This window comes from Protopterus annectens, chromosome 8.part0 (assembly GCF_019279795.1).
Source record: "Protopterus annectens isolate FY-2018-M chromosome 8.part0, PAN1.0, whole genome shotgun sequence".
NCBI classification, from domain to species: Eukaryota; Metazoa; Chordata; order Ceratodontiformes; family Protopteridae; genus Protopterus; species Protopterus annectens.
The window spans coordinates 1,839,051,817-1,839,074,959 of NC_056741.1; the positions used below are offsets into that span (position 1 = coordinate 1,839,051,817).

At 40.1% G+C, this 23,143-nt stretch overlaps 1 protein-coding gene across 3 annotated transcripts in view; it reads right to left on the minus strand.

Annotated features, from left to right (window-relative positions):
* Window positions 1-23,143, minus strand: part of CFAP20 (cilia and flagella associated protein 20) — a 476,007-nt gene that overhangs the window by 154,533 nt on the left and 298,331 nt on the right. For all 3 annotated transcript variants that reach the window (XM_044081330.1, XM_044081331.1, XM_044081329.1), the window contains exon 6: window positions 14,386-14,496. In XM_044081330.1, the coding sequence (XP_043937265.1) occupies window positions 14,386-14,496 (111 nt within the window). The remainder of the gene's footprint in view (window positions 1-14,385; window positions 14,497-23,143) is intronic.

The window sequence follows — 23,143 nt, forward strand, 5'->3', positions numbered from 1 at the left end:
ACAGCCATCCACCCTAGATGGAAGCTGCAGCCAAGATGTGCAACGCCAAAGCTCCAAGAGGAAAAGATGGCTCCGAAAACCTCTGAGTTGACCTGGAAACTTCGGCTCTAAGAGTCATCCTGATCTGAAGATGTTGGAGCCTATGCACTCAAGAGTAGCAGTGGGATCCAAACAGAAAACTCTGCAGATCCAACACAGAAGGGCCCAGAAAGCTTGGATCGGAGGACTCTAACCCCACAGATTGGGTCAGAAGAGGAGTAGCTACTGGTGGAGTAGTGAAATTGTGATGTTCCTGACCCAAGGAGAAGGAACCAAGAAAGACTCCCTTCTGAAATTGCTCCTTGACCAATCTCATCACTATCCTTTCGAAGTTGGCCTCTGTGATCTTCTGGAGGAATGAGAACACACCACTGAATGGGGCTTAAGAGTGACACTCAAGGTAAGGGGAGGGCACCCTAGATGATACCAGATCCAAAGAGGGTGAATACACAGTTCAAGGTAAAGATTTCAGATCTGGGGACTTTGAATCCACAGTACATTTTTTTGGATTGGAGGAAGGACTTGCCAGATATCCCAGTGGATCAGAGGATGTCAGATCCAATTGTTTTCTTTTTCCCCAGGTCAGACAAAGCTGAAGTCGTAGAATCAGAAGACGTGACCCTTTTAGAAAGGTCCATGGATTTAGCTTTTGGAGACTGAACTCCAGCGATGGCCTGAGAAAAAAGTAGTTGGCAAAAGACCTTTCAATATTAATTTCTTCTTTCGGTTAAAGCTCTTGGGTTGAGCCCACTGTAAATGTAACATTCCCAAGTGCTCAGCCCCTAAACAGTACACGCATAAAGTGAGCATCAGTAAATGGTATCTTGTGCCCACATTTTGCACATTTTTAAAACCTTTTTCTGACATAGCCACAAGTAAATATTAAACAATCCGATATCTGTGAAAAAACAAGATATCTATTCAAACTGCTACCAAGCTAGCCCAGCTCTCTCCTCCGACACAGGGAAACACCTCAAAAGTCCCAGACAAATGGAGAAACTCATGAAGAATAAACACAACCAAATGGTGTAACTCACTGAAGCAGGTCGTAGAAACTCACAAAGGATAAACAAGCAAGACGCCAATGAACGATAAACTGCAATTTTACTAAGCACAGCAATTCTGCTTTTTCTTCGGTGCCCTGCACCAACTTCTTCAGATTTAAAAAACATTGCGCGCTTATGCGCTTTCACTTTTAAAACCATTGCAAGTAGCAAACAAAATTAAACACACGCCCCCAAGTTGTTACCTTAAAGAAAAAGTTACATTCTAATAAGAATGCCAATGATAGATCTTGTCCCATTGAATTCATAACTAAAACTAGCAGATATAAAAAGGGTGCCTGTATATAGGCAACCACATAAAAAAGAAACAATAAGGCAAATACCAGCATTTTGATAGCCTTACTTTAAAAAATATGCAAGGCTAAAAAATATAATGTTAAGGAATACAATATTCAAAAGACATTCATTCCCTCTCCACATATGTGGCATGTAATACAAAATATATATATATATATATATATATATATATATATATATATAGATATATATATATATATATATATATAGATATATATATATATATATATATAGATATATAGATATATATATATATATACACACAATGCCAGGACCAGCTACGTCAGCTGGTCAAACACCCATAACGTACCCACCAGTTAACCCTACCTTTCCAGACTCCTCAACTTGAGGGCACAGCTAATAGATAACATACTATTAAGACCAGGATAATGATAGGCTTCCAGTCTCAATTGCCACAATAACTCCTTCATTTCTAATTTCAGGGATTCGATCCCCCCCCCCCCAATTGTTATGGCCTAAATGGTCAATAACCATAAAGATGAAGCCATGACCAGGATTGTCAAAGACATGTTTTGCAAGGGCATTGTCCTGTTTAACCTTCTTAATGGCGTACAAGTGTTCATACATGCGCTCATTCACTCTCCTGTCCGTCTTGCCTATGTAAAATGCTGGACATGACAAACAAGAAGCAAGATAAACCACATGTGTACAGGCACAATTATATCTCCCTTTAATAAGGTACTTTCTGTCCCTAATCAAAAAATGTGCCCGATTTCACATGTCTACAATATTTGTATGCATGACACTTGTACATGCCAGATCTAGGAGTTATATTTCTGCCTTTCCTCTCCATCATGTTTTTAATATTAAGACCCCTCCTGAATATAATCTTCGGGGTCAACCCCAAATTAGCGGGACCTGTTCATTCAAATGGCAACAAACCCCAATTTTTCTGGGTGATAGACGCTATAGCTCTGGCGTCCAAACTGAAGGTGGTTATAAAACTGCAATGATATACACCTCGAAGTGGACCGTCACCCATGGGGTTACTAGTCTCCGAAACGGAGTAACCCAGTATGGGTTGAAAATAACCCTTTTCCCTTTTAGATTTAACTTCTAGGCACAAGTCCACTACAAGGTCCTCTGGATAACCCCTGCACAAAAACAAATTCGAAATGAACTGGCACTCTTCCTGGAAATCACTATCCCTAGAGACCATTCTAGCCGCCCTCACAAATTGGCCTTTGACTATAGATCTCTTCTGATAGGCCGGGTGTTCACTGTTGAAATGTAAGTAAGAATTGGAAAAGGTGGGCTTACGATGAATTCTACCTAAAAACTGGCTCTGACTGCTGCCCTTAAATAGTTCCACATCCAAATAGGCTATCCTATTTGTGGCAAAAGTAGAAGTGAATTTTAAAAAATCTGTAGAATTGTTGAACATCTCTACCAACTCATTGGCCACTGCAGAGTCGCCCTTTAGTATGATAAAGATGTCATCCAAAAAGCGAGTATATAAGGAGACTCCTTCTAATATGATCGTGTTGGAAAACACAAATTCCTTCTCCGAATGGGCCATCACTAAGTTGGTCACACTGGTCCCACAGGGAGAGCCCATGGGAACTCCAACCAACTGGTGGAACCATTTGCTGTTGAAGGAAAAGTAATTACTTGTTAAGATTATGTCCAACAAATCTTTAATCATGGAAGTCTCCCTTGCTGGTGCTTGTTTAGCAGACATCTCCAAATCAATCCACTCTACTACTACATCATGAGGAATGGACGAATACAGGTCAATGACGTCAACCGTCAGAAAATGGCAGTCGGAACTGCACGGAGTGACTTTGACCTTCCCCAAAAAAGACCGTTCCAGTTGTCTATTTGCCACGAACCGGGTGGATCAGTATCCAATACAACTGAAGGCAACAATCTTTCCTTTAAACTCAATGCCTTTGATCAAAAATTAGTTAAGCTCAGAAAGCTACAATTGGAGGCATCGTATTTTGGAGAGTGCCAGTGTGTGAAGATAGTACCCAAGGGTCTGCATTCATGGCAGTACTCTACGGGTTTAGAGGAAGGTTCCAAGTTCCATTCGGACCTCCTCGCCATGTTCGACAGACATGGGTCTGAACTGATTGCTTCTTGATAATGAATACTGATAAGCTCAATTTCAACATTAACAAAAGAAATTGCAGACTTAGATGAGGTGATCAAGTCGGATGTCAAGTTTGTTAGATATAAATATGATTATGAGAGGATATATACTAGCATAGATGAGTACATATCCAAAATCACCTCAACTAAGATTAAAAAACTACATAGAGATATCAAGGCATATAAGGACGGGGTCGCTTACCCAAAACCACCCAAATCACAAGGCAATTTCAAGGGGCGAGATGGTGGCGCCCCTGGCTACTTGAATGGTCCTATCAATTCTGGATTTCCATCAAGTAGCCAAGTGCCAGAGGAAGGGGCCGGTGGCAGGAGAGTCGATTCTGCCAACTCTGAAGGGAAACGAGACTCGTCAGCCCCGATTGTCAACTCAGTGAGCCCAATTCCTGGTACGGATGCGGCAAATTTTCGGGAATCAACCTCCTCTCCCCATCAGTCTTCGATTCGGAAGATCAGATTCAGATACAAGACCAGGAGGAACCAAATGTGATTGGAATAGGATTCCCTGGCTTAGAGCTGAATTCACTGGAAGTTATATCCAATTCGGGAAGGGATTTTCACATTTACAATTTTTCTCATTTCAAGTTCCCCCAGTTATTGGTCGATTTTCTTGCCAAAGGTATTCCCTATGTTCCATCAAGGAGAGCCTGTGTGGCTAGATCTATTTTGGATCTCAAACGTTTTGTTATGAAATTTAATTTAAATTTGTTAATGGGGGACCATGACCATCATCAGACCCCTTTCCATGTACCTAGCACATACAAATCCACCCTTACCCCCCATTTTGGGGGTATTTGAACAAATGTGTGATTGGGATATTCGTCATCTTTCACGGTCCAAATCTGTAAAGCATTTTAACATCACTAAAGAGGAAAGGGTGTATTTCAATGAAATGTGTTCCTCCCCGGTGAGACTTATGCAACCAGACAAGGGTGGTGGTTTGGTTGCTATGGATATAGACGATTACAACAGAATGCTAGCAATATTGTCTTCTGGAACTTATCAAGTGGTGTCCAAGAACGAGTTGAATGGTAATGTGGCCAGGGTTCGGTCCCTATTATGAAGATATGTTCATTAATGGGTCCATTGATCAGGAAGTTTTCAATTTTATTTCTTGTCCAACACCACGAATACCTGTGTTGTTTGGGAACCCGAAAATCCACAAGAACATTTGAGAACCTCCTATGTGCCAGTTGGTCAGTGCTAGAGGGAGTGTAACCTATGCAGCAGCCAAAGTTGTAGACCACATCCTCAAGAAATATGTAGCTAGTGAAACGTACATTTCTAAGGATGCTTGGTCTTTTTTTTTTGGGGGGAAGGTCAAAGTCACTCCGTGCAGTTCCGACTGCCATTTTCTGACGGTTGACGTCACTGACCTGTATTCGTCCATTCCCCATGATGTAGCAGTAGAGTGGATTGAGTTGGAGAGGTCTACTAAACAAGCACCAGCAAGGGAGACTTCCATGGTTAAAGATCTGTTGGACATAATCTTAACATGTAATTACTTTTCCTTCAACAACAAATGGTTCCACCAGTTGGTTGGTGTTCCCATGGGCTCTCCCTGTGGGGCCAGTGTGGCCAACTTGGTATTGGCCCATTGGGAGAAGGAATTTGTGTTTTCCAACACGATCATATTATAAAGTCTTCTTATATACTTGCTTTTTGGATGACATCTTTATCATACTAAAGGGCGACTCTGCAGTGGCCAATGAGTTGGTAGAGATGTTCAACAATTCCACAGATTTTTTAAAATTCACTTCTACTTTTGCCACAAACAGGATAGCCTATTTGGATGTGGAACTATTTAAGGAAAGCAATCAGAGCCAGTTTGTAGGTAGAATTCATCGTAAGCCCACCTTTTCCAGTTCTTACTTACATTTCAACAGTGAACACCCGGCCTATCAGAAGAGATCTATAGTCAAAGGCCAATTTGTGAGGGCGGCTAGAATGGTCTCTAGGGATAGTGATTTCCAGGAAGAGTGCCAGGTCATTTTGAATTTGTTTTTGTGCAGGGGTTATCCAGAGGACCTTGTAGTGGACTTGTGCCTAGAAGTTAAGTCTAAAAGGGAAAAGGGTTATTTTCAACCCATACTGGGTTACTCCGGTTCAGAGACTAGTAACCCCATGGGCGACGGTCCACTTAGAGGTGTATATCATTGTAGTTTTATCACCACCTTCAGTTTGGATGCCAGAGCTATAGCGTCTATCATCCAGAAAAATTGGGGTTTGTTGCCATTTGAATTAACAGGTCCCGCTAATTTGGGGTTGACCCCAAAGATTACATTCAGGAGGGGTCTTAATATTAAAAATATGATGGAGAGGAAAGGCAGCAATATAATTCCTAGATCTGGCATGTACAAGTGTAATATGTGCAAATATTGTAGACATGTGAAATCGGGCACATTTTTTATGATTAGGGACAGAAAGTACCTTATTAAAGGGAGATACAACTGTGCCTGTACACATGTGGTTTATCATGCTTCTTGTTCGTCATGTCCAACATTTTACATAGGCAAGACGGACAGGAGATTGAATGAGCGCATGTATGAACACTTGTACGCCATTAAGAAGTTTAAACAGGACAATGCCCTTGCAAAACATGTCTATGACAATCCTGGTCATGGCTTCATCTTTATGGTTATTGACCATTTAAGCCATGACAATTGGGGGGAGGATCGAATACCTGAAATTAGAAATGAAGGAGCTATTGTGGCAGTTGAGACTGGAAGCCTATCATTATCCCGGCCTTAATAGTATGTTATCTATTAGCTGTGCCCTCAAGTTGAGGAGTCTGGAAAGGTAGGGTTAACTGGTGGGCACGTTATGGGTGTTTGACCAGCTGACGTAGTTGGTCCTGGCGTTGTGTGTATATATATATATATATATATATATATATATATTGTATTACATGCCACACATATAGAGAGGGAATGAATGTCTTTTGAATATTGTATTCCTTAACATTATATTTTTTAGCCTTGCATATTTTTTAATATTGCATAGTTTTAACATTGTATAATGTTTAAAAGTAAGGCTATCGAAATGCTGGTATTTGCCTTAGTTTCTTTTTTATGCAGTTGCCTATATACGGGCACCATTTTTATATCAGCTAGTTTTAGTTATGAATTCAATGGGACAAGATCTATTATTGGCGTTCTTATTAGAATGTAGTTTTTTCTTTAAGGTAACAACTTGGGGGCGTGTGTTTAATTTTTTTGCTACTTGCAATGGTTTTAAAAGTGGAAGCGCATAAGCGCGCAATGTTTTTTTAAATCTGAAGAAGTTGGTGCAGGGCGCCGACGAAAAGCAGAATTGCTGTGCTTAATAAAATTGCAGTTTATCGTTCATTGGCATCTTGCTTGTTTATCCTTTGGGAGTTTCTGCGACCTGCTTCAGTGAGTTAAACCATTTGGTTGTGTTTATTCTTCATGAGTTTCTCCATTTGACTCGGACTTTTGAGGTGTTTCTCTGTGTCGGAGGAGAGAGCTGGGCTAGCTTGGCAGCAGTTTGTTTTATTTATTTTGTTCTTGGTTATCCAAGATATCTATTCAGACAGGAACCAACTAAACACTGCCACTAGAGAGAGGAAAGGGCAGAGAAAAAGTCCAGCAGAAAAAATTTGTTTTTTATTCTTTTTAAATTAGAAAGAGGAAAGTATAACACCTGTAACCGAAAGAGATATACAGGGCTAGGAAAGGTCTACCAACAACGGTAGCGATAATACACTCGCATGTGTATTTATAGATAATAAAGATGGAGCATTAAAAACACTTGACAGAAAGTACCAAGTTATTACAGATAGGTTTACTAACAGATACCGATTAAGGATAACATTTTAAGGAAAAAAACACTTATCGTAATATGAATGCTCAAGAACAGTTGTCAACATGTCTTGTTGTGAAAATGGCAAACATCGGAAGGAAGTTAGACATGGTGCATTGTGGGTAAGAAAGGAGCTTGAGAGTTTGTTGGTCTCCAACAGCTGAAGTAACGGCAGTCGGATCTGAGCTCATACATTAAGGAACGAATGAAAATTGACATCAAATTATCTGTTTTAGGGATAAAGTTTGATAAAGAAGACCATGAGAAAGGATAGGAACTAATACTGACAAAAATAAGACATTTGCACATTATGGAAAAAGTACATATCAATGTACAAGAAAAAGTAAATTTGACTAATTCAGTGTTATTAGGAAAGAAAGTATATTTGTCAAGTGCTGTTATAATTCCTAGGATAAGATGAACTATTAAAAATGTTTTCCTTTGTATGGGGATCAAGACTAAATAATGTTAAAAGGGGCGTTTCATATATGGAAAAGGAAAATGAAGGATTAAGTAGGATAGATCCAATAGTGTACTGTATGCAGATTCATTAAACTTATATAAGGTACTGAATGGCTAAGTGAAAATAATGAGAAACTAGTGACAATTATACACAAGTACAAGTATAAGGAACTTTGGAGAAATGTAAGAAATAAAAACAAAAGAATATTTAAATGAAAAAACAGATAACGTATCAACAAAAGTTAAGAACGTGGAAAATAACTGGTGAAGCTGAAGACAGAAAGGCATGGTATCATATCATGATGAAATAATATTGTACAAATCCATGGGAAAATGTCTTAGAAGCACAGATCAAGACACGTGGTGTAAATATTATGCTGAATGTCAAGATTTTTTGTGGAGGTTGCAGATAAAGAAATTACCTGTTAAGGCAAATATGCTTTATAAAAAGAAAAATGAAAGAATATGCTTATACTTGCAAACAGAACACGTTTCTTAAAATGTGAGAGTTAAAATTAGTGGAATAAATTATTTACAAAAATTTTTATCTGAAAATGTAAAAAATTATGAAAGATATAAAAATGGACATGGTTGAATATGGGCATTATGAAAATATAGGTAAAAATGTGAAGGTAGATTTACATTAAGTGTTTTACATAATTTAGGTAATATGGAATGAAAGAGCTAATGAAATTATGTGTAATGGAAAATGGGTATTGTCACTTATACAAAAAAAAAATAGATTACGGTTATGGAAAAAGGAGTGGGCATCGATATAAAATAGCAAGTTTTGAAGTTTAAAGTTTGAAAATTAATCAATATAATTAAATAAATAATGAATGAACCTCTTCTCTTTTCTATTTGTGCTCTGTTAGATCTTTTACATCCACCTAAGCTACCACCAACTCAAGCAAATGGGGTCCAGTTTAACATCTTATCCAAAGGACAGCATACTCAAAACAGCAGCACCTCTCCACTGCAGTGTCACTAACTTATCTAACCTGGCGGTAATAGAACCCACTGCCTTCTGCAACAAAGAAAAGTGTGCTACCTCTTACGAGGAAGCAACTAACAGTGTCACTGGCACAACAGACAAAACATCTCTACTTTGGCAAGATACCAGGAAAGCTCTACCGAACATCTGTTGCTTCTCACCTTTTATGTGCTGCCCTTTTATGAGCAACCACACGCCCCATTTACAAATAAATGAACATGATCATGACAGTAAACACATTATGGCTGTCCCAGTTAAGAATTTCTACCTGCCGATTGAACTGTGCTGGCATTTGTTACACAATCATCACAACAGAAATAAGTCATTCTTTAAGCATTAGCTATAGGGATTCTAAATGCAACTCTGACTGGCCAGTAAAATAATTCACATTTGAATGTGTAACTTTATTCGATTTATAAAGTGTGGAGTTCCTTATTAGTAAAGCTGCACCCAGGATAACTATGAGAATAGCTCTATTCAAGGCAGACTCCATTTGAACCTAAAAAAAACAAGATATGTAAGCACAATTGCCATTTCTTTATTACATTAAACTGCTTCTTTCTCTTGTTTATCATTTCCCCTTGAAGGGGGTATAATAAACTCCCTCACCTTCTGGGCCCAAAAGATCTCCCCTTTTGTATCCCAACCAGCTACAGCAGCCACTGGCAAAGGAATTCTCCTTTCTCAACTTGAATATGATCTCCAACTTTTGCGTCTATCTTCAAGAAAAACACTGCCACGCTCCATAATCTCTTAATAGTACATGCCAATTTGCTAGAAACTCGCCTCTCTCAGCACCATTGTTATCACCCTAACTAAGAAATTGAATGATGCCATAATAAAATTAGTTAGTGGTGTCAGTCTGAGTGGGACCAATGTGTGTCAGACTGGAAGGATATGGTAGATGGCCTTGCCTATTTTACCATGGATGGCTTACAAGTATCCCTTCATAGCTTTCGCATACTAGCAACTTTCTCTTCCCCCACAGTGCATTTTTTGGCAATGTCTGCCTAATCAGGCCAAAGACCTAGTAGATACAAATGCTAATCTTCCAAATCTTAGTGCATTTTAATTCTGTAAAACAGGGGTGTTTGCGCTGTCACTGAAATATGACTCCAGATCAGTGACAGCACTCCTTACCTGACTTCTCTACCTACCATTCATTTAGATCTTCAGATGTAGCTAGCAGTAAAGCTGGTGAAGGCATGCATCTTTATCTGAAATACCAACATCCATCAACCAGGCCAGTGACCTCAAACTACTTCACATCCTAACATCAGTTTAAAATAAATAAACAAATAATTAAATAAATACCCCCTGATGATTAACAGAACCCCCATTCACAGCACCCATAAATCGTCATGAGCTGTATCTTAATAAAACTAGAATACCTAAATCAAATTTGGCTTTGTAATAGGTAGATAATGCCTATTAAGCCTAGATAACTTCTTTGAAAACGAAACAGAATCGGTAGATAAAGTTGACTCCATACACAAAGCTCTACTTTATTTAGCCATGGATTCTGACACACCATACTCTGGCATCAACGAACAGGTCAAACTCAATTTAAATCTTTGCAATGCACCAGACGGATAAACCGCTCACTGACAGACACCACTTGTCAACAGCATGTTATCCTCCAAGAGCTGTACCACAAGGCTCTGTTTTGCGACCATTGGTATCTACACTTCCATATCAAATCTAACATTAAAAGCCTCTGGCTGACCAAATTAATGGTCAACTGCAAACTCCCTGAGGATATCTGGAGGTTCCAACTGGTCCAAACATGGGCACCTTGCAGCATCAGGATCACACTCTACTGCTGAATGCTAACTGTAGCACTGTACAATCTGGGAAACAGGAAGGTCTCACACACCTTCTACATAAACGGCACCTCTCTTAAAACAAACACTATCATTACAGACCTAGGCATTTAGGTGCAAAACTCTACTTTAACCACCATATATCCACCATCATTAGGGAAAGCCTTTTACCTTGCCCTACTGATTACAAAAGGCAGCGTTAAGAGGTCAAAGAGGTCATCATTCCCTATCTTATCAGTCAAAGAGGTCATCATTCCCTATCTTATCAGTCAACAGGGCCTGTACTATTTTACAAGGTGATCTTTTGTATATAACTACCCAAACACATTACCAAACTTGAAAATCTCTAGCGATTCTTCATTAAAAAAACTCTTATGTTACCTAAGGTGTCCAAAAGCACTCCTGTTTCTCCATGTCTGTCCTGCAAAGACGTAAATGACCTAAGCACACGACTTACATATCTGCAAAACTGGTAACACAAACAAGATCAAGGGACCTAAATCTTAACTGGAATATAAACCAGACTTGCTGCTGTGAAATCTCTCTCCCAAAGAATTCCCCATTTCTGGGACAAAGTTGCACTTTTTATGAAGCAAAGCACATCCCCATCTTCAATTCTGATAGACAAATATATAAAGAAACGGCAACTTATCTCAAGACTAGTCACCTTTGCCTTTATTGCATATGGGTAGGGGTAGTAACCAGATGGGTGTAACAGTGGGAATTCAGTTGTTAGGCTTCAAAACACATAAGTGGGCTATTAACTAACAGCAACCTGTAAAGCTATGGACCTATAGCAATGAACAGGTACATTCCTGTGCATATTAACAATTGCTCCTGAGTATCCTCCTCCTGTATCTTCAATCCCTTTTAATGATCACAGATGCCTTTCTAACCATAAAAGGGGCTACCTTAACAGATAGACTTATTAATGGGCAGTGGGACAAGCAAGCACTCCCACTCCACTGAAATGTTCTGAAGTGAAGGGCTGCATACCTAATAATGCATTTTTCTGCATTTATAATCAAGTGCAAATAGACTGGAGTTCTAGATATACCTGTATACAGGTGAGGGGCCATGTTAGAACATTTAGAGAATATAATAAATAGCCAATTCAAGGAACTAGAGACATCTTAAATGCATTCATAAAACTGGAGTTATACCTACGATTTGGTAGTTTAGTTGATAAAAGAAACAATGTTATAAAACATCTTACAGTCACTAAGAACCAAGACAATAAAAATTACTCTTTCAAAATGATCAGAAAACATACTCATTCAAAATTCAGTAAACTTTGGAGGTATTACAAAAAAAAAAAAAAAAACAAAAGGCCAAATTCGATAAAGCCTATACTAAGGGTACACTGCATGTATTCAAGAACATTCCTACCACATTTTTTGTGCTTTCTAGTCACTCAGAAAGATTAAACTAAGTATATAGTCTACACTTTGTGGTAACCTTTATGAATCCCGGTCAATATTTAAAGCTGCAAGAAAATCAGTAGGAAAACTAAAATTAGGAGGAAGAAGGTGTGAGTTATGCCTGTGTGTGTCTGTTCACTCAGAACAGTGCACACGATGTACACTTAGTGCAGACGTTACTGAATCCCAGGGACAGTAACCGCAGCTGGCTGGCTCTACAGGAAAAATGTAATATACGGGTGTTGCACTAAGTAGGTTGAAAGACAATGGACTATCAAACACAATGCAGCCTTTATGGCATACAAGTTAACAGACTCAGTAACTCTGTTAGGAGAAGGGTATATGGTGGTGGTGGTGGTGGGGGGGGTCACTTGCATGAAAGCCTATGCTAAGAAAACTTGCCAGCTGGCAGTATCAGTCATAAACGATTATACAGTTTGACTGGAAAAAATTCAAAAAACTGACAACTGCATTTTTGTAATGCAGGCTAGATAGCCAAAAATTAGGGTGGGGGTGATGGAGCAAAAATGCCATGGATGATTGCGTATTCCACTTAGACTTGAATTGGGGGGAAATCAAGCAGGTCATTATATATTGTATTTGCTTTAATGAGAACCAGAGGACACTGAGGGTATTAATGCATGGAACATAGGGATACCAACATACAGATTACAGTGGCGAAGACAAACCATTCTCCTTACGTTACAGTTACCGCTCAAAATGAGTATACATGGCAAATGCAGAGACAACCCATGCACAATGGTCTTTTGTTTCAGAGTTAAATAAAGAATGGAAATAAATAAAAAAGGAAAAAGTCTGTTATACTATGCGTTTTGTATATTGTGTTCTTTTTTGTATATTTTCTTTACAGATCTTGAGCAATGAGTAGAAATATTCTAAAATGTCTCCTTGTGTTGTGTAAAATACCTAAATTAAACATATTGTATCATTATATTCATATTTATTTGCTTTTGCTTATCGTGGAGCTTTTCTCCCCGGCCCTCCATGAAAATGGACATGTTTACCAAATGAAAAAAAAAAAAAAAAAAAAAAAAAAAAAATAAATAAATAAATAAAATATCTTGAGTTATAAATTCCACCATTTATTAATTCAAGGCCATCCACACAGTGGATGCATTGCCCAAGATAAACAACACATTCATGGTCCTTAATGACAAAATCTCCAGTCCATAAATCAAACAATGGGGCCAAAGACCTGGGTCAATTTTACGGGTTAGCCCGAGCAAGTCTGAAAACAATGTAGCTTGCAATTAAGTATAAAGTTTTGCTTTATGGGGGAATCAGATTAAGATAAAACCCAAACAATATGTGTATCTGACTGTGAAGAAAAGTAAATGAAAAAAAAATCACGTGTTTTTTTTTTTTTTTTTTTTTAAGGGATTGGGTGGTGGGTGGCCTACTATCACAGGGGAAGTTTAGAGTATTTTATCTAGTAGTCACTAGAGGTCTTTTCTGTGGTTTAAGGAAAGGTCACCATGAAAAAGTCTGAGAAATGGTGGGCTAGGCATTCCTTCTACAGGTAATTCTAAAGCCAGTCAACTGCATAACTGCTGCTTTTGACAGGCAATGTGTAGATGTGAAGAATCTGCATATAACTTTGAATCCAATATTCTACTAAAACTGCAAGAAGGTAAGAGACTTTTATTTAAGTGTTACCAAATTCCCCCAATCAACAGCAAAAAAAGAAAAAATGCAGATACTATCAGCAGAATGAAGTGTTACGCTTATTGAAGGGGTCCCTGTTGAACTGTAACATTAAGCCTTTTTCATATACACAAGCACTTGTTTTAGACTCAGCTTGGCTCAAACAGAGAGCTCTACTACTCCTCTAATGTCATGTGTTGTCCCCAAGGTATACTGAAGGAATGTTTTAAAGGCAACCATGATTCGTTATCAGTTCTAAAGTCTGGCTACCTTCGCACTGTTGATGTTTTATTCTGAAGCTAACAGTACAGCACTAAACACCTGGCTCTGCTACAAGATACTTATCCTAAAACTCTTCCATTCAGTTGCTAATGCCAAGAAAAAGGAACATGCACACTAAAGGCTATACTTGCCTAATACCAAAAGGTAGGTACAAGGCTATATGCCCTAGGGCCTATATATGAGCCTAGCCAAAAAGATACCCTGGCTCTCACCACCCAAGAAAATTATTTTCCTGTACCCCTGTCGACCATTTCATACCATACAGTACCATGCCATAACATACCATACCATACCACATCCCATATCATGCTATGCCATACCATACGAAAAAGTCCTAGTTATAACTGTATCGCATGAAATCCTACAACCTACTGAGGCCTTACCTTAGCTTTGTTCTGTACTGGGAGATATAATTTAAATTCTGCTGGAAGTTCATCTTCAGAGTACAGTCGGTCAGAGAAATAAACTCTCCGAATACGGCAATTTGCATGAATCTGTAAAGCAAATTATAATACCACTTTCAAATACGGTTTTACATAATTGGAGAAAAACACACACACACACACACACACACACACACACACACACACACACACACAGCCATACAAATCTACCCAACCCACACATCAAACTACAGTGAACATAATTAAAAAAAAAAAAAAAAAAACATTATGGACTACTTGCATTTGACTACAGACAATACATAAACAATTCTTATTTAATTATGTTTGCAGACTGGGCTTACTTCCTACTCGACACAGCCCATTTAGAAAGGGGATCCATGTAGAAATGCCCCCACAAACACATAAAAGTAGAAACACAAATATAACAGAAGTAAACTACAAAATGACTATTCCCAAAAATGCATACATCTATTGGGCTGATTAAAATAAGATGCATTAAAAACATTGCTTAATGAAGAATACCACATGCGTAAAATAAAATTATATACCCAAAACTGAACTTATTTACATTTAATCTAGAGCTAAATCAACAGAAAAATCAGATAATGGGGGAAGGGCATAGATAAAGCTGTTCAGCAGTCAGGGATGGAAATGAAAAAGTTGTGTATGTAACTTACCATAATGATGTTTGGATAGATCACTGCTGCAGTAATTCTTACAAACAGTCCCAGTCTACAAAGCAAAAGCTCCTTTCTTACTTGCCTCTGAAAATTTCTTAACCTGCCATCTCACTGTTCAGATCTCAGTCATGTTGCACTAAGGTGGAGCAGAAACTCTCAGAATACAGACTTCTAAACCACTCCCACAAACGAGCCAGGAGGGAGTGGACAGTACATTTAAGGCAACGGTCCTATTCATTCAGATCTTAAATTACACCAAGTACACATGTGTATGTGGTATGAAGAGGTCGCTCATGCTCCTGGATGGTCAATATCAAAGGAATATACGAGTAAGAACTGTGGCCCTAAAGAAAGGCCTAGACCCAGACATCACTGAATACTGTAGCAACAGACTACAATTTGTATGTGAAGTTCATACAGCTGTTAAACAAATTTCATCTAAAGAGGCATTTTAAAAAAAGTGCCTGACAGGTACTCACTGCCCTTGCTGAGTGAGCACAGAAGGAAAATGTTCAGTGTTTCTTACAACAGGATTTAATGCCATTGGTCAAGAGTTTACAAAAAGCCATTTTAGAAACATTAGAACCCTTTTTTATTGCATCTTTCTTTAAGCATCTGGTCCTGGCCATAAAAATGTTTGCGGATATACATACAATACAACAAATAAAATGGTAATTATGAAAGATCATGTAGGTTGACAGAACAATGGAGGTTTGTCTCGGTTTCTACCTTAGGCATAAATGATACGTTAGCATATACCGATACATACTCGGTGGAAAATTAGGTACAGAGAACTGACACAATGTCTGCAACTCAAAATCTTATAGTGGTGGCCAAAGGTCTTACTTGCAAACAGGCTAATGAATGAGCAAATGTGAATATCTGCACTAGCTTGGTGGGGTGCAAAATGTCCCTGGCCATTACTAGAATTCAAATACCCATAGAGTTAGAGGGACTGAGTCTGGGTGAGGCTTACAGGTCGGGTGGGTCAGGTGGATTCTGCAGCACTTCAGATTAGGCATACAAGGTTCCTCATCAGCATGAGGCCTGAGAAGAAACCACATCTGTCAAGGTCAAAAGGGAGCTAGGAGAATGAATTTGGACTTGATCTGTCTGGCCTTCGATATGAACTTCAGACTAAGACTGACAGGAAAGTATAGAGCAGACCAGAGGGCCATTTCTGGATGACAGAATCCCAGAGATGTTACCCAATGAGAGGGAAATGGGGAAAGTAGTTGCTGTACTTGATGCAAAAACACAGAAGCAAGGCTTTGCCCAGTGAAGGGAGAAAGCCCCTGCAACTGTGAGACCACTTGTGAGGCAAAAGTAAGCAATGTTTGTGGCTGTGTACTAGAGATTTGGTTTTCCCAGCAATATGGGTGCAATCATTTGTACGATATTTCAAGAAATATAGACTCTAATGCACTAGCTAAGCATGTAGCTATGTTTAACCATACGCACACTTACATTTTTGGTAGTGGAAGTGTTTTTTAGTAAAAAAAGGGGGGGCATAAGGAATCAGACTGAGCAAGTGGAATTAGAGTGAATCATCAGAATGAGAGCCACTTGGGGGAAGGGAATTAATGATACAATATCTATAAAACCGGTGCTGCACAGTAAAGGAATACACAGATGAAGTATAACGTATTCTACTGTTCTGTGTTTTTAAATGAAGATTTACATGTGTAATTGAGATGATGTTCTTATTGGCTGTTTTTACTTTAAATATGTGTAAACTAGATTGTTTGATTGTCTGATGAAGCAGCTGTTCAGGCTGCGAAAGCACTCACCATTAAAAAAAGATAGTGCCTTTATCTTACTACTGGCTTTGGATCATCCTTTTCATTTCTATTTACAGTCAAGAAACTGCCCTGATGATACAGGGCTTTACCATATCCCCAATGCTCCCACACAGATAGTAGGGATGAGTTCTGACCCTTCTTTTTAAAAACAAAACACAGTCATGCTGTCAGGATGGCTGGCTATATCACCCTGGGGCAGGATGTCCCAAAATGCCTGCAGAACAAGAAAGACTGCCCTCATCTCCAATGCATTAATCTGTAGACTGCCGTTTGTCTGTGATCATACACCTTGGACAGACTGGTCCTGACAATGTCCCCCACCCAAAACTTAGTGCAGAAAAAGCTTAGGTAACCACCCCCAGAAAAGTGGTACTATGAATGGTCTGACAAGAGTTAGGCTTGGTGAGTTAAGCCTCCATTTTAAATGCAGTTTGCAAGCCTAAGGATCATGATGAACTAAGACACAACTCTGGGATCTGCCAACAAGGACCACTCTTGTATGCTCCATTTCAAGGTCCACTGCAAAACTCTCGTGTACTGGCTGTTGCAAAGATCCACGTAAATCGGCACTTTCAGGAGACCCGGTGCACGGAGGATGACAGCATACCAATAATTCTGTTTCACTACTTTACATACTTTGCAAAACTCCATTATGAAAAATGAAGCAAGAGACAATGATATAATCAGAATGCGAAAATCACAGCACAGTCATACCTCTATTTCACTACTTTAGATAACACAGCAAAATCCCTTACAAAAACTGAAATAAAAGAAAACAAAACACTCAAGGGTGAGAATCAGAGTAATGTGATAGTACTTTACATGACTACAAAAACTCCCTTTATAAAAACTGAAAGAAAAAATGTATAAATATGTGACAAAGCAGTACTGAAAGAAAAAATGTATAAATATGTGACAAAGCAGTACATCCATCTCATTATTTCACAAACCTACCAAAACATTGCTAAAAACATGAAAGAAGAAGCAACAAACTCAGACTTTATAAATACTAGTAAAACTAAACTCCTACTTCAGAATTAATCCTGAAGTGATTCATCTACGTGTCTCTGAATCAGAAAGCTTACATAATTGGAACATCTGCACAATTGCTCCCCCTACTAACCCACACAAAACTGTAGCACACATAGGTTCATAGGTTCATACTAGGCTATCTGCCCTAGGGCATTTATAAGCCTAGCCAGAATGTGTTTGGCTTTCGCCACCCATTTTAAATTTATTTTGCCATGCCCTTTTTCGAGGTTAGTATACTGTGCCTCTGTCTAACAGTGACACAGAAGTGATACCTGGGGTAAACCTACGATCTCCCATCCACTCATCAAGATTCCTCTTGAAGAGAGTCAATGAGGGACTCTGCCTAACCTGGACTGGGATTTTATTCCAGAGTGAAGGGAGCCTCTGGGTTATGAATCTGTCCCTCCAGCATGTCCTATTTATTTCAGTGCTGAGGTTCAAGTCTCTCGAGCGAGTAGCTCGATGGGATTTGGATTTTCTGAGGTGCAGCATGTCCATTAATTCCAGGTTGGACATGGCTTTACACGTCAGGCACAGATTGCCTCTGAACAGGCGGTATGCCACTGAGTAGAGCTGGAGTTTCTTTAACTGGGCAGCATATGGCATCTGTTTGAGCCCTTTGATCCTCTTGGTGAGGTACTTTTGGGGTCTTTCCAGTTGCTGCAGGTGTCTGGTAAGGTACATCCCAAAAGGGGCATTGTACTCAATTATGGGCCTGATGAGGGATGAGTAAAGAGGCACAATGACCTCCCTGATCTAGATGTGAATCCCTTCATGATTAGGTGGGCTATATAAAATGTTTTTATAACCACTTTGGCCACATGGTTGTCAAATGAGAGATTGCTATCAACTTGGGTCCCCAGGTCCCCAATTACTTCTTCTGTATTTAATGGATTACCACCTATGTGGTAATTTGTGGGCACTTTGTTTTTGCCAAAGGGGATGACTATACACTTTTTCGCATTTAGCTTGAGGCCATGGTTCTGGCACCAGTTGTCTGTTTCTATGAGGCCCTTTTGGAGGATGCTTGTGTCGGCTGGAGAGTTGATTATGGCACCCAGTTTGCAGTCATCTGCGAACTTGGTCAGCCACAGTCCTTCCGTGTTGGCCTGTACCTCCGAAAAATATATACCGAACAAGAGAGGTCCCAGGACTGAGCCTTGTGGGACACTACTTGTAACTAGTTTGGATCTGACATGGCTCCAGCAATTCTAACCATGTGGGTTCTGTCCTTGAGCCAGTTTGCAATCCATCTAGTGACATAGGGGTTTATATTTAAGCTGGTGAGCTTATCTATAATGCCCGAATGGGATATTGTATCGAATGCTTTTGCGAGGTCCAGGTAGGCTGTGTGGACCCCCTTCCCCTCGTCAATCGCCTTGGTGACTGTTTCAAAGAAATCGATCAGGTTTAAAAGGCAGGATCTGCCCTTAAAGCCGAACTGGGTAGGATCCAGTGTCTGTAGGTCCCCAATATCTTTATTTATGAGGTCCATGATGATCCTTTCCATAGCTTTGCAGACCAAGCTAGTCAGGCTTATGGGGTGATAGTTTCCAGGATCCGTTGAGGCACCACCTTTATGGAGAGGGACCACTGTTGCCGTACGCCACTCTTTGGGCACATATCCTGTAGTAAGGCTAAGACTGAACAGTAGTTTTATGTTTGGGATTAGCTCTTGGAGTTCATGTAGGACGCAGCCCGGGACACCGTCTGGTCCTATTGATGCTGTTTTTTTTGCTTTGGAGAGGGCGGCTCTTACCTGAGCATCTGAGATGTCAGGGTGGCGCAGCACTCTGCTGGGATAGATATTTGCCCTTTTGGTGGGGTGGGGGGGAGAGAAGTTTGCACTGAACCTGTCAGCTAGGATGTTGGCAATGTCTGTGGGTTCAGTGTATTTTTTTGTCATTTTGGACTAATTCTGAGCATATCTGGGAATTACCACACAGGTTCCTAACATAACTAAAGAAAGCCTTGTGATTATCCTTAGTGTCCTATGCAATTTTTCTCTCGAAGCTGGCCTTAGACAATTTTATGAGTGCCCGTAGTTTTTTGCTAATACTGATCAGTGATGCCTTCCCTTTTTGGGGGAATGCATCCAATGATGCACGCACCCTGACACAACACAAGAGAACACAAACCAATCACATGCATGGGTAATTAATTCACGAGTACTGCCAATTCCCCAGATACACATCTTTAGAACATGAAAGGACACCACAGCTTGATGAACACCCACACGGAGATGGGAAGGATTTGCAGAATTCACATGAGGCACCCTAGCAGCGACCTACAGAACCAAGCACTGCAACACAGTAGCACTAACCACTTAAGTAATATATCTGCAGAAAAATCGTACAAGTTAAACAGTCTCAGCCAATCTGTACTATAACCACAAAAGCCAGAATAAGAAAAACGTTATGCACTTAAAGATCCATCGGTGTTGTCTTTCGCATACTTCCTCAACCTGTGGGTTTCAGATAAGACCTCAGATCAGACTCGGCTGCTTTTCAAAAGCTTAGGCTCCGAAGCTCGAGCTCCACCCCTACCCATAATTCCTCATTCCCCCCCCTGGTTACCACAGATCCAGTTTGCTGCTACCATGTTTGCCAACAATAAACCATACAGGCAAAGTACAACTAATTCTGACAGCTACCAACAAACAGAAAAAGAAGAGGGGCTCAACAAGGAACAGAGGTTCCTATAAACACATATCAAGTCATACCCAAAGGGACAGGGGGAAGGAGGGAGGGAAGGTTGATAAAGGCAACACAGATGGAACATTATGGTAAGTATATCCTCTCATTCTTCCTCAAACTGTGGGACAGAGCCCGCCGCTACAATGAAACCTTGGGTGGCCTTCAGGGAAGGATGTTCCGGAGCACTGCAAAGCAGCTCTACTTCTGGACACTATGCCCAGTTTGTAGTGGGAAATAAAAGGTGTGAGAATTAGACCAGGAAGTAGCTGAACAATTATCAGTTGAAACTTTGGCCCAAAAGGCTTGAGAAGTTGCCATAAATCTAGTAGAGTGAACTTTTTCGCCAAGGTAAAGAACACCTTTACATTCATAAACAAATAAAATGCAGTCCCTTAACCACTTAGCTAAGGTGGTCTTTGTAACTGGTTTGCCGTTTTTTGCATCCAAAAAAGATATGAAAACCTGGTCAGATTTTCTGAAAGATTTTGGTCTGTCAAGATAAAAATGCAACTATCTGTGAACATCTAACAGGTGAAGTATGCATTCTCCTTTGTTTTGGAAATTCCCTAAAGACCAGTAGATTGATAAATTGGTTTATATTGTTCTCAATTGCAACTTTGGGAAGAAAAGATGAACAGAATATAAAGTCACTCTTTGTGAAAAAATGAAGTAAGGGTATTTAGAGGGCAGGGCTTGCAATTAACTCATCTTGCAAGTGATAGCCACCAGAAAAATAGTCTTCCAAGATAAAAATTTTAAGTCTACTTGGCTGAAAGTTCAGAGGGAGGAATAACCACAGCCTGCAAAATAGTAGTTAGATCCCAAGGGGTGTTGGCTCTTTGACAAGAGGGCAAAGAAGTGCCTCTAAGAAAAGCCTTGCACAACTTTGAGGCTAAAGATGCATTTTTTCTTGCATGCAAATTCTAAATGGCAAATTCTAAGTGGCTGCCACCTGTACTTTTACAGTGGAATGACTGCCCCCCTCATTGAAAGTATAAGCAAGAAAATCTAGGAGTGCTGGCAGTAAATGGATCTAAATTCTGCTGTTCAGCCCAAATAGAAAATCTCTTCCATTTGCTCTTGTAAATTCTTCTTGTGGAAGATTTATGGGAGGAGATCATAATGTTACAGACTGGGGATGAAAGCGTGGCAGATTTAGCCATCATTTGAACTGGAGAAACCATGCAGCTAGTTTCAGAACTGGGAGATTGGAAAATATTTGCCCTGATGGATGGGATAGTAGATCTGGACGTGGTTTGAGCACCCATAGAAGACAAACTAGAAGAGATAAAAGAAAGGTGAACCAGATTTGCCAAGGCCAAAAAGGGGCAAGGAGGATCACTTTGCACTTCAACCTGGAGGCTTTCTGAAGAAACTTGAGGATTAAGGGGAGAGGGGGAAAGGCAAAAGGTAATCCGGAAGGCCAAGCATGGACCAGAACATCCCTGGGTGACTGTCCTTGAGGGGGAATCAAAGCGGTGAAGAACCTGATGCACCTCTTGGTAGGAAAGGAGAACAGATCATAGCAAGGTGGACACCATTTGCAGAAGACCATATTCGCCACTGAGTGGTTCAGAGACCACTTGTGCAGCATCACTACAACTCTACTAAGAACATCCAAATGTTGCGCTCCCCGGAATGTGCGTTGCAATCATAAAATGGTTGGCAGAAATCACCCACTGCCACACTCTCATTGCTTCTTGGCTCAGGTGGTAGGATCTGGTACTCCCTTGCTTGTTGATGTACCAAACTACCAACATTGTCCATTTGTACTGCAACTGGACCTAGACGAAGGATGCTGTGAAGTGCCTGCACTGCTAAAAAGACTGCTCTCATCCAAGACACTGATATGCAGGTTGGTTTCCTGCGACGTCCACGTGCCTTGGACCATCCAACCTAGGAAAGGTCCTCCCCCACCTTACCTGGGAGCCCATTCATGGTCAATGTGGCGTTTAGAGGAGGAAGAATAGAGGGGAGTCCTTTAAGAACCTCCAGGGAGTGAACCCACCAGAGGAGAGAATCTTTGCACACTTCAGATAATTTCACTGGATAGTTGAAAAGTGTATGAACTGGATTGCTAAGATCTACTGTAGGCTTATTATGTGCAGGCGTGCTGTAGGTAACAGAGTAATGGTGGCTGCCATGGAACCCTGGGCTTGAAGTACTAGTTTGATTGGGAGAGCTGTGATTGCCAAAATCTGTCTGACATATAGTTTTAGGTTTGAAATCCTGTCCAGAGTAAGAAAGGCCAAGGACTTGGACATATCCAAGACAGCCTCTGAAATCTATGCTCTGAACTGGTTGAAGCTGGGACTTTTTTAAACTGATTATGCCCAAGATAGGGGCTAGCTGTAACAGGTAGTCCCTGGCTTGAACGAGTAGTTGCCTGGTTGCAGCAGTTAGGAGCCAGTCATCCAGGTATGAAAAAACATGGAATCCTTGCAGTTTGAGATGAGCTATGACTACAGACATACATTAGGTGAACATCCTGGGGGCTGTGGTCAGACCAAAGGGAAGTGCTCTGAAC